The following is a 12,906-nucleotide window of genomic DNA, read 5'->3' as shown; positions in this document are numbered from 1 at the left end:
CTCCTTTCCCTTCCTCCCCCACAACAGACACCCTGTGAGGTAAATGAAGATATTGGATTTATATCCCGCCCTCCACTCCAAAGAGTCTCAGAGCGGCTCACAATCTCCTTTCCCTTCCTCCTCCCCCACAACAGACACCCTGTGAGGTAAATGAAGATATTGGATTTATATCCCGCCCTCCACTCCGAAGAGTCTCAGAGCGGCTCACAATCTCCTTTCCCTTCCTCCCCCACAACAGACACCCTGTGAGGTAAATGAAGATATTGGATTTATATCCCGCCCTCCACTCCGAAGAGTCTCAGAGCGGCTCACAATCTCCTTTCCCTTCCTCCCCCACAACAGACACCCTGTGAGGTAAATGAAGATATTGGATTTATATCCTGCCCTCCACTCCGAAGAGTCTCAGAGCGGCTCACAATCTCCTTTCCCTTCCTCCCCCACAACAGACACCCTGTGAGGTAAATGAAGATATTGGATTTATATCCCGTCCTCCACTCCAAAGAGTCTCAGAGCGGCTCACAATCTCCTTTCCCTTCCTCCTCCCCCACAACAGACACCCTGTGAGGTAAATGAAGATATTGGATTTATATCCCGCCCTCCACTCCGAAGAGTCTCAGAGCGGCTCACAATCTCCTTTCCCTTCCTCCCCCACAACAGACACCCTGTGAGGTAAATGAAGATATTGGATTTATATCCCGCCCTCCACTCCGAAGAGTCTCAGAGCGGCTCACAATCTCCTTTCCCTTCCTCCCCTACAACAGACACCCTGTGAGGTGGGTGGGGCTAAGAGAACTCTTACAGCAGCTGCCCTTTCAAGGACAACCTCTTCCAGGGCTATGGCTGACCCAAGGCCATTCCAGCAGGTGCAAGTGGAGGAGTGGGGAATCAAACCCGGTTCGCCCAGATAAGAGTCCACACACTTAACCACTACACCAAACTGGCTCTCATGAATAAAATTCACAAAGTGAACATTGAAACTCTTTGACAGCAAGTTCAATTCCTTTACTTGGCCCAGGTAATTTAGGCTACATTAAGAAGAGAGAATATTTCCCTCCTTGACGTTTGTGTTGGCTAGGCAGAATAGTGTGGATGATGTGAGGCCATGTTTCTTATACTTAGGTAGCTAGCTTGACTTTTTAAAAGTAATCTTTAACATCATTCTGCAGTGAGTGGCAGGGCTGCCCACCAATTTGACCTTAGAACTAGCCTTAACAGAACCATTAACTGTGTTTGGAAATAAGGAGAGTCATTTGTTAAGTCTCTGGATATTCTCTGCCTCTCTGCTTCAGGGCCATGAAGCATTAATATAGGAGGCAGGAGAGGGAGAAGGCCAAGCGAAGGGAACAAGGCAGCACGGAATGGTTGACCAACCGGCATTGAACTGACAACCTGTGCCAGACATAAAACGATGTAATATCGAATTGGCCACTAGAGGGAGCAAAATGTGTGGAACAGAAACCGCTCCCCCAAGCAATAGGAACATGGGAAAGGTCCTAGAGCAGATCGTGCCGATAGGTGTCTTTTCTGGGCAGGGTTGCATTCTATGAGCCATTGCTCTGTCAGGTGAGGCTAGAATAGATGGCCATCTGACAGCAATGCTGTTTCTGTGAATTAGGCAGATCGTGAGAAGGAGGGTGGGAATGGTTGCATTGGTGCTTAGTTCTCGTGGCCCTTCCTTACATGCCCAAGGAACTGCTGATTGCAACTTGGGGGCTAGGAAGCATTTTTTTTTTTTGCCATCTTCTGGGCATTGAGCTGGGGGTCACAGGGCGTGTGTGTGTGGGATAGGGTTGCCAAGTCCAATTCAAGCAATATCTGGGGACTCTGGGGGTGGAGCCAGGAGACTTTGGGGGGTGGATCCAGGAGCAAGGGTGTGACAAGCACGGTTGAACTCCAAAGGGAGTTCTGGCCATCACATTTAAAGGGACCACACACTTTTAAATGCCTTCCTTACACAGGAAATAATGAAGGATATGGGTGCCTTCTTTAGGGACTCATAGAATTGGACCTCCTGGTCCAATTTTTTTGAAACTTAGAGGGTATTTTGGGGAGAGACACTGGATACTATACTGGAAATGTGGTTATTTTACCTCAAAAAATACCACCACCACCCCCCAGAGCCCCAGATACCTGCGGATCAAGTCTCCATTTAAGAATTTGGGGGTGGAGCCAGGAGACTTTTGGGGGTGGAGCCAGGAGACATTAGGGGTGGAGCCAAGATCAAGGCTGTGACAAGCATCATTGAACTCCAAAGGGAGTTCTGGCCATCACATTTAAAGGGATGGCACACCTTTTCAAGGCCTTCCTTCCATAGGAGATAATGAAGGATAGGGGCACCTTCTTTTGGGGCTCATAGAATTGGACCCCCTGGTCCAATCATTTTGAAACTTGGAGGATATTTTGGGGAGAGGCGCTAGATGCTGTACTGAAAATTTGGTGCCTCTACCTCAAAAAACAGCCCCCTCCAGAGCCCCAGATACCCACGGATCAATTTTCCATTATTTTCTATGGGAATAAATCTCCATAGGGGATAACAGAGTTCCCAGCAGACATTTTCCTCCCCTCCCCCCCGCTTTCTGACGACCCTGAAGCGGGGGGGGGAGGGCCTCCAAACCGGGGGATCCCCTCCCCCAACCTGGGGATTGGCAACCCTATGTAGTGCGTGTGGGAGACGTGCTCACTTTCTGATTCTTTTCTCTTTCAATTTCCGCTTCAGCTGGGAAGCATTTTTCCTCTTCTATTGTATTCTCACTGTACTCAATAACTATGTTGCCAGCCTCCAGACGGGCCCTGAAATTCTCTTGTAATTACAACTGATCTCCAAACGACAACTATCAGTTCCCCCAGAGAAAATGGCAGCTTCGGAGGACGAACTCTGTGGCCTGGCACAGATTCTAGATGAAATATTTCCCCTAATCCCCCCCTCCACATCACACACCCCCAATCTCCAAGAGTTTCTCTGATTGGAGCTGGCAGTCCTATCACTCGGAGGCTATTTATACGTTATAAAGTTCTTGTTGCCTCCACATGTTCCCCCCCATTCTGAGGATCAGATGTGCCCAGGGAGTGATTTGCTCAGAACTTAATTTCTCGGCATGAATGGTCTAATTCATGTCAGGACAATGGGCACATTGGGGAAGAAGAGAGCCCTCCAGCGCCTGGGGATGAAGTTTCAAGCATGGAATTCCCAGAACATGTCTGGGCAACAGGACCGGGGTGGATGCACGATGGAGGGCGGGGGGGGGGGGGGGACAAGGACTTTGTAACGTATAGTTACATTTTATACATATACAGAGTTATTTCCGTTAAAATGGAGAGATGAAAGTTTGTCTCCTCCAGAAGAAAGCCTGAGAATTGTCTCTATATAAGTGATCTGAGGAAAGATAAGAACAAAGTTTGATTCAAGGTTTTATTCAAGGTAGTGTGCTTGTTAGGGTTGCCAAGTCCAACCCCAGAAATATCTGGGGACTTTGGGGGTGGAGCCAGGAGACACTGGGGTGGAGCTAGGGGGGAGGGGGGGAAACGGCGCCGGGGAGCGTGGCGAGCCGCCCCGCGGCTGCCGCCTCTTCTCCGCTCGCCGTGGCTGCTCCTCCGAGATGGGCTCAGCCTGAGCCCATCTCGGAGGAGCAGCCACAGCGAGCGGAGAAGAGGCGGCAGCAGCGCGGCGGCCTCGTCCGCTCCGCCTCTGGGGTGGAACCGGATGGGGGTGTGTGGAGGCGGGCTGGGGGTGTGGTGAGCCGCAAGTCCGGGTCCTAGAAGGGCCCGGATTCGCGGCTCGCCATGCTCCTGGCCTGCCTCGCCCTCCCCTTCTCTGGTTTTGCCTGCTCCTCCGAGATGGGCTCAGCCTGGGCCCATCTCGGAGGAGCAGCTGCGGTGGGCGGGGAGGGGGCGGCAGCGACGTGGCGGCCTCGCCCGCTCCAGGACCGGGCGGTTCACCATGCTCCCCCGTTCCCCCCTCCCCCTGCTTCCGTTTTTTTGGGGAGCGGGGGAAGAGGGTGGAAATCCTGGGGTCCCCCACCAGGGCGGGAGGGTTGGGAAGCCTAGTGCTTGTGTACAAAATTTATTCAAGGTATATTGCTTGTGTACAACACAATATACCTTGTGTACTACCTTGTTCAAGGTAGTGTGCTTGTGCACGAAATTTATTCAGCTTTGTACACAAGCACACTTCTTCAGACATAATGAAATGAAAATGTCCATTACATGCATATAGGTTCAGGGGTGGCCATACTTGATTAATGTAAGAGCCACATAGAATAAACGTCAGGTGCTTGAGAACTGCAAGACATGAAAGTCAGGCTTTTGAGGGAAGGAAGGAAGATGGGGGAAAGAGGAGGGAGAGATGGAGAGAAAGCAACTTTAACTGCATTCTCCAAGCCACCAGGCTGCCTTGGCTCAGAGAAGTGATTTAAAGAGACAAATGCCTTCTCCAAGCTAGCCAAATGGGGTGGTGGGGGCTTTGAGAGCAACACCATGTGTGTGAAAGAGCCACATGTGGCTCCCGAGCCACAGTTTGGCCACCCCTCATATAGGTAGAGGGTGAGCAGTAAATTAGTGTTTCCGTTTAATTGAATCGGAATAAGCATGCGCATGGACTATTCAAGCATGCTTGAATAAAATTTTGTTGGTCTTAGAGGTGCCACTGAACTCAAACTTTATCCAGCTGCTTCAGGCCAATATGTCTGCCCACCTGCAACTATCTGAGGAAACAGAATAATCTTTCTCTTGGACAACTGTAAAAATGGCTATGAAGCTAAAGTCCAAAGGTATGTTATAACTGAGATTTCAGGTTTTCACGGCTGGTAACATCATTAGGGTTTGTAGAATCTTTCGGGCTCAAGTGCCGTGTTCTACTGGAGAAAGTTTTCCTTCCAGACGTTTCGTTCTCAGCTGCGGAGAACATCCTCAGTGGTGTTGCAGCCGGAGCAGGCGCTCTGACCTTCTTGGCTGCTGTGCATTGAGTGGGGCCAGGGCTGCTGGAGAGCTGCTATTTCTAGGCTGCAGGGGGTGTGGTGAAAGGGCAATAGGTTTGTGGATGTGCCCATGTGCCCATCCACAAACCTATTGCCCTTTCACCACACCCCCTCCAGCCTAGAAATAGGCTGCTCCGGCTGCAACGCCACTGAGGATGTTCTCCGCAGCTGAGAACGAAACGTCTGGAAGGAAAACTTTCTCCAGTAGAACACGGCACTTGAGCCCGAAAGATTCTACAAACCCTAATGATGTTATAACTGCAGGGCTTTTTTTAATAGCAGGAACTCCTTTGCATATTAGGCCACATTCTGTAGCCAATCCTCCAAGAGCTTGGAGGGCTCTTCTTCCAGGGCCTGCTGTAAGCTCTTGGAAGATTGGCTACATCAGGAGGGTGTGGCCTAATATGCAAAGGAGTTCCTGCTACAAAAAAGCCCTGGTTATAAGTCTGAGCACTGGGAAGAAAGAGTTCCTGCTCTCCAACTTTCTTTAATGTTACCTCAACGAAGGTTGCCTGGCCAACCCCCATGGCTGGCAACTCCCAATGTCGCTCTATCAGCAGACACAAGAAAAATACATTTAAAAATTGCCATCAGCACAACTTCATTATACCGTTTCTGAGGGAAACCCAGAACTGACATCAGCCTGCTGCAGGAATTTCTGGAAACTTCTTTTAACTGTAGATGTTCTGATGATTTCTAGAGGGAAATGGTGTACCACAGTCATGCTGACGTGACCTCCCCCACGTCCCTGCACCGCCCCCCGCCCCCGACTCTAACTGGTTGCCAGCCATGGTCATGGACTAGGGTTGCCAATCCCCAGCTGGGGGCAGGGGATCCCCCGGTTTGGAGCCCCTCCCCCCGCTTCAGGGTCGTCAGAAAGCGGGGGGAGGGGACGGAAATGTCAGCTGGGGACTCTATTATTCCCTATGGAGATTTATTCCCATAGAAAATCGTGGAGAATTGATCTGCGGGTATCCTGGGCTCTGGGGGGGCTGTTTTTTTGGGTTAGAGGCACCAAATTTTCAGTATAGCATCTAGTGCCTCTCCCCAAAATACCCCCCAAGTTTCAAAAAGTTTGGACCAGGGGGTCCAATTCTATGAGCCCCAAAAGAAGGTGCCCCTATCCTTCATTATTTCCTATGGAAGGAAGGAATTGAAAAGGTGTGCCGTCCCTTTAAATGTGAGGGCCAGAACTCCCTTTGGAGTTCAATTATGCTTGTCACAGCCTTGATCTTGGCTCCACCCCTAATGTCTCCTGGCTCCACCTCCAAAGTCTCCTGGCTCCACCCCCAAAGTCCCCAGATATTTCTTGAATTGGACTTGGCAACCCTAGTTTGACTTATGCTAGGATACTTCCTTTTTATCAGGGGTCATTTTATAGAAAAGAGGTGCTGGCGCTCATTAGCACAACTCACTTGCATATACCACACACCCCCTGACATCACCAGAAGGTGTACTCCATTATATCGTATCAGCATCTACCTTAAAATGCTTCTTCAGTTAGAATCATCATCATGAAGCCTTATTCCCATCATACTTTTAATTTACTTTCTGCTACGTGGCCACAGTAGCATGAGGAAGATTTTCATCTGTCTGCTTTGTATGTTTTGGTCATTTTTCCCATTTTTTTTGTGGGGGAAAATATTTGAAAGTTTGTCAAATCTTAAGAGTTCAGCAAAATTTTTACAGGGGGTTTGAACAAGGGAGTCCAGAAGCAAGTATTTGCAGGGGGAGGAAGGGTAAGAAAGAAAGAGCACAATCAAATCTAAAGGTTCCGGAACGCTACTCCTCTGAGCTCCTGCACAAGATGAGGCCTGCTTTTTATTAGAAGAAGTGTCGTTTATCCAGAATGGAAAAGCTGCAGTACTGGAGTCGAAGCTCTCTGCTCATGACCTGAGTTCGATCCTGGCAGAATTTGGGTTCAGATAGCTGGCTCAAGGTTGACTCAGCCTTCCATCCTTCCGAGGTCGGTAAAATGAGTCCCCAGCTTGCTGGGGGGAAAGTGTAGATGACTGGGGAAGGCAATGGCAAACCACCCCGTAAAAAGTCTGCCATGAAAATATTGTGATGTATGATTGGATACAAAATAGAGTCAACGATGAGAAAAGCAAGTAAAGGGTTAAAAGTTGTAAGAAGTGACTAATAGAGGATGAATATAAGAAAAAGGAATGGACGGATTGTAAGAATGCGAAGAATTGTAGGAATTTAGGAAATACCGTATTTTTCAGTCCATTAGACACTCCGGACCATTAGATGCAGGCACCTGGCTGGGAGACAAGCAGCGAGATCACTCCCTCCGCCCCCACCGCAAACCCAGCATTTGCAGGGAGCGATCTCGCTGCTTGTCTCCCAGCCAGGCACGCAGGCGCGGGGGAAGCATGCCACCCCCTCCACAGCCGGTGCTCGCAAAGCGCTGGGTTTGTGGAGGGGGCGGGTGCTTTCTCTGTGCCTGTCTGCCTGGCTTCAGCTGATGCTTACAGCAAGCGCCAGGATCGCTCCCTCCGCCCTCCGATCCCAGTGCTTGCTTTAAGCATCAGCTGAAGCCAGGCAGACAGGCACGGAGGAAGCACCCGCCCCCTCCGCAAACCCAGCGCTTCGCGAGCGCCGGCTGTGGAGGGGGCAGCGTGCTTTCTCCGTGCCTGTCTGCCTGGCTTCAGCTCTGATGCTTAAAGCAAGCGCTGGGATCGGAGGGCGGAGGGAGCGATCCTGGCGCTTGCTGTAAGCATCAGAGCTGGAGCCAGGCAGGCAGGCGCGGGGGAAGCGCCGGGATCAGAGGCGGAGGCAGCGGATCGCCCCCCCCCAGAGGAAGGTACGTACCTTCGCTCCATAAGACGCACACACTTTCCCCCCACTTTTTTTGGGGGGGGGGAAGTGCGTCTTATGGTGCGAAAAATACGGTAATCTACCTTTGCTCTCTGTTTTAATAATTTTGTGGATTTCGTATTTTATTGTTTTTGTTTCTATATTTGTAACTGGATTATGAAACAGGAAACAATAACAGGATGTATGGCATACGGATGTAATGTAATGTATTTGAAGAATTTATAATCAATAAATTATTTTTTCCCTCAAAAAAAAGAAAAGAAAAAGAAAATGTCATGATGTGACATCACCCCAGAGTCGGAAATGACTGGTGCTTGCACAGGGGACTGCCTTTTTTAATTTATCCATTTACTGAAACATTTTTGCCCTCCTGCCATAGATTTACCATTTTGGCTCATCTTGGTTTCTCTGCAGGGCTTTTGCTGGGGCAACAGTTCATGATTTCTTTAACTGGCTCTCGGTGTTCGTGCTCCTGCCCATTGAAGTTGCCTCAGGTTACCTGTATCGCCTTACGAGTGTCATTGTTGAGTCCTTTCATCTGGAAAGTGGAGAAAGTGCCCCGGAGCTGCTGAAAGTCATCACCGATCCTCTCACGAAACTGATCATCCAGGTAGGCACCTTTTTCCAGCAAGCTGTTGGCTGCCAGACTATCTCTGGGTTCTCAGCTCTACCTAGAACTGTTAAGCCTCCAATGAGAGTAGAGGTTCCTCTTCTCCAAAGCCCCAGACCGATTCCACACTCACCTTACGCCACTCTCACATTCGTCTTCTCAGTGCAGCTTCCTTCTGATTTTCCACTATCCGCCCCGGGGCTGCAGCAAGGATCGGCGTTTTCGCGCAGCAGAAACCGCTAAAAACCAGTTTCTGTTGCTGCGCAAAAACGCCGGTCCTTGCTGCAGCCCCGGGGCGGATAGTTGTCAAGAGTCGACCCCAATCTGTATCCTCTTGCCATACAACAACTTGCTATTGTTCTGGAATGACCGTGAGTATTCGTAAGTGTTGAGTGAGACAGTCTGCATTCTGAAACACACAATTGCTGCTTTGCTCTATATTACTTTCGCTTTTGCTAGACGGCGCATCCCCAATAGTTATCTCTGCTGCCTGTTAGCATGGTAACCAAGGTCGTGCTGGAGGAGACCAGAGGAAATATGAGATACGCACCTCAAGTGGAGTAGAGGGGGGAAGGGAGACATAGAATGCCCGCCGAATGTGCCCACCGCTTTTTGCTGTGCTTTGCTTGAAATAGTAATGGCCCACTGAGGGTATATAGGTGGTGCCTCTGGGCTGGCATCCCAGTTTCAGCAACGTCTTGTATTACCTTAAGATGCTTGGAATAAACGTCTGAAGTACCCATCTGCGTGTTCCTTGACTCTGGGGTCTGACATATTGCTGAAACTGGGGTTATATATTTTAACTTTCTATGCAAAGAAAGTATTAAGAGTTTTCATGAAGATGCGTGTGTGATATTTGTTCACATCTTGTGGCTCTCAAACATTTGACGTTTATTTAGGTTAAGCAAGTTGGGCCACCCCTGAGCTAGAGCTTCAGGCTGCCAGATAATCCTAGGATCTTGCGAATCCTAGGATTTGGGGCACCAAATTTTAAGAAGGATATAGACAAGCTGGAGTAGGTCCAGAAGAGGGCGACAAAGATGGTGAGGGGTCTGGAGACCAAGTCCTATGAGGACTTGGAGAGGAGGCAGCTGAGAGGTGATACGATCACCATCTTCAAGCACTTGAAGGGCTGTCATATAGAGGAGGGTGTGGAATTTTCTGTGGCCCCGGAAGGTTGGACCAGAACCAATGGGTTGAAATTAAATCAAAAGAGTTTCCGGCTCAACATTAGGAAGAACTTCCTGACCGTTAGAGCGGTTCCTCAGTGGAACAGGCTTCCTCGGGAGGTGGTGGGCTCTCCTTCCTTGGAGGCTTTTAAACAGAGGCTATATGACCATCTGACAGCAATGAAGATCCTGTGAATTTAGGGGGAGGTGTTTGTGCAGGGGGTGGACTAGATGACCCTGGAGACCCCTTCCAACTCTATGAGTCTATGATTCCTGGTTATCCCACACACAACGCCATAGGATAATGTATTTCATCTTACCTGGAGAAAAGGGAACATAAACAATCCCTCACTTTGTTCCGATGCTGGTTATCTCACATGTTAAGCAGACTCAACCTCAATTACATGGAGGTTAATTGCCTAGTGCCATAAGGCTGATGAACTGGTTTTCATCCAGTGCGCCGTTCCATTCCGCTCAACTGCAGACTGTGCCATTCCACTGCGTCATTCAGCTTCTAGGATGCCACTTGTCATTTCTGTGGTGGGGATGCAAAGAATCCTGATTAACCAGAATTCTGGATGGCGGTGCGGCACAGGGAAAGGGATGTGCACCGCAAAGAATATTGGTATTCAGGCCTCAGATTCAGCAGGAGCTCACAGGAGCACAGCTCCTGAACCTTTCTGACAGCTCCCCCTCTTCCGCCCCACCTACCTAGGAGAGCAGGCAGGCAGCCAGCCACCGGGGGCTTTGCCACTAGGCTTGCCAAGTCCAATTCAAGAAATATCTGGGGACTTTGGGGGTGGAGCCAGGAGACATTGGGGGCGGAGCCAGGAACAAGCATGTGACAAGCATAATAGAACTCCAAGGGAAGTTCTGGCCATCACATTTAAAGGGACAGCACACCTTTTTAAATGCCTTCCTTCCATAGGAAATAATGAAGGATAGGGGCACCTTCTTTTGGGGCTCATAGAATTAGACCCCCTGGTCCAATCTTTTTGAAACTTTTTTGGGGGGTATTTTGGGGAGAGGCACTAGATGCTATACTGGACTTTTGGTGCCTCTAGCTAAAAAAAACAGCTCCCCAGAGCCCCTGATACCCACAGATCAATTCCCCATTATTCCCTATGGGAATCATTCTCCATAGGGAATAATTGCCCAGTAGACATTCCCCCCTCCCCCGGTCGCTTTCTGATGACCCTAAAGCGAGGGGGGGGGCCTCCAAACCTGAGGATTGGCAATCCCCTCTCTCTCTCACACACACACTTACTGGGTCTGGTTCCTCCACAACAACATCTGAAAAGAACGGGCTACGGTGCTCTCTCTCTCTCTCTCTCTCTCTCTCTCTCTCTCTCACACACACACACACACACACACACATTCTTAGTTGCTCTGAAACGAAAGCAAAACAAACCGAGGGACTGTGTTGCTGACCCTTCCCATGAAGTACTTCCTGCTCAAATTTAAAGGCACACACACATTTTGAAATGGACCTGTTTGCAGGTTTCTAAACCTGCCCAAGATCTAAAGCTGCATGGTGGCTGTGGGGGCAGGGCTTCCCCCTCCGGCCAGCTGGCTGGGGGCAGGGGGAAGCCTATAAAACTGGGGAATCCCCTGCTGGGACCTGGGGATTGGGAAGCATATTTGCCACACACCCCTCCCCAGTAGCCCTCATTAACCCCTGGAGAAGCCTGCGCCACCCTTTCCCCACTTCTTATGTGACTTTTGGTGCTGGGTGGCTTGCTGGCCTTTGGACTAAAGGGGGGTGGCCCAGGAGAGCCCCAGGTAAGCAAGGAGGGCGATGAAGATGGTGAGGGGTCTGGAGACAAAGTCCTATGAGGAAAGGTTGAAGGAGCTGGGGATGTTTAGCCTGGAGAGGAGGCGGCTGAGAGGTGATATGATCACCATCTTCAAGGGCTGTCATCTAAAGGATAGTGTGGAATTGTTTTCTGTGGCTCCAGAAGGTTGGACCAGAACCAACGGGTTGAAATTAAGTTAAAAGAGTTTCCGACTCAACATTAGGAAGAACTTCCTGACCGTTAGAGCGATTCCTCAGTGGAACAGGCTTCCTTGGGAGATGGTGGGCTCTCCTTCCTTGGAGGTTTTAAATGGAGGCTAGATGGCCATCTGACAGCAATGAGGATCCTGTGAATTTAGGGGGAGGTGTTTGTGAGTTTCCTGCATTGTTCTAGGGGTTGGACTAGATGACCCTGGAAGACCCTTCCAACGTTATGATTTTGTTTCTAAGGCCTGCTTGGGCTGGCTGGATCTCTAGCCAGCCCAAACAGGCCTCACTCATCCGGGGCTCTCCTTTCTTGCATCAGGTTGCTCTTGGCTGGGGGTGGTGGTGGCATATGCTAATGAGTTATGCTAATGGGCCTCTACCTCCTGTTTTTCTACAAAATGACCCCTGCTGGTATTTTTCAGATCTGGATATCAGGGATCTGAAACGTGTTGGCGTTCCTAGTTATTTGGGTCCCAAATGCTGGTTTTGTATCCAGATCTGGGTTCCTGCTGACCTGCTACCCCACTTCCGGTCCCATTGCAAGAAAGTGATAAAGAGATCGACTGCAGGCTCCTTAGAACAAAGGCACCAAACTCTCTTTTCTGTTTGGTTTGCTTTTTCTTGCAGCTTGATAAAGCAGTGATCAGTGCAATCGCTACAGGCGATGAATCGGCAAGCAACAGAAGCCTCGTGAAAACTTGGTGCGATCCCCAAACTAGCCCGGTGAGGACTATATTATGATGCCATTTAAGCAGAGAGGATATAGTTATTATTACAGTTATTATGAAATGACCTTCTTGTTTCCTTTCGCTAACTAATCTTGTTCAGCTCCAAATGGATAGAAACTACGATTTTTACAGCCTCGTGGAAACCCAGATTGGCTTTTTTTACATTAAATATACAGTGATTTACAGGATCGTATAAGTGCTTTACCTACACAAATCTGGACATTTCGAAAACAAATTTGGTCTAGTACTGAACAATAGACCAGTGGTTCCCAATCTTCTTTAGCACCAAAGAAGAGTTTACGGCTCAACATTAGGAAGAACTTCTTGACCGTTAGAGCGGTTCCTCAGTGGAACAGGCTCTCCTTCCTTGGAGGTTTTAAAACAGAGGCTAGGTGGCCATCTGACAGCGATGAAGATCCTGTGAATTTAGGGGGAGGAGTTTGTGAGTTTAGAGCGGTTCCTCAGTGGAACAGGCTTTCTCGGGAGGTGGTGGGCTCGCCTTCCTTGGAGGCTTTTCAACAGAGGCTAGATGGCCATCTGACAGCAATGAAGATCCTGTGAACTAAGGGGGAGGGGTTTGTGAGTTTTCTGCATTGTGCAG

The 12,906-nt window shown here is 49.4% G+C and overlaps 1 protein-coding gene across 1 annotated transcript in view; it reads left to right on the top strand.

The window, feature by feature from the left end:
- The window catches only part of SLC34A2 (solute carrier family 34 member 2), a 71,141-nt gene that overhangs the window by 41,230 nt on the left and 17,005 nt on the right, over nt 1–12,906 (top strand). Inside the window, exons 7-8 of the mRNA XM_060247293.1 lie at nt 8,211–8,406; nt 12,205–12,300. Coding sequence (XP_060103276.1) covers nt 8,211–8,406; nt 12,205–12,300 — 292 coding nt within the window. The remainder of the gene's footprint in view (nt 1–8,210; nt 8,407–12,204; nt 12,301–12,906) is intronic.

Source organism: Heteronotia binoei, chromosome 9 (genome assembly GCF_032191835.1).
Source record: "Heteronotia binoei isolate CCM8104 ecotype False Entrance Well chromosome 9, APGP_CSIRO_Hbin_v1, whole genome shotgun sequence".
Lineage (NCBI taxonomy): Eukaryota > Metazoa > Chordata > Lepidosauria > Squamata > Gekkonidae > Heteronotia > Heteronotia binoei.
This window is presented reverse-complemented; position numbering and strand designations above follow the sequence as displayed.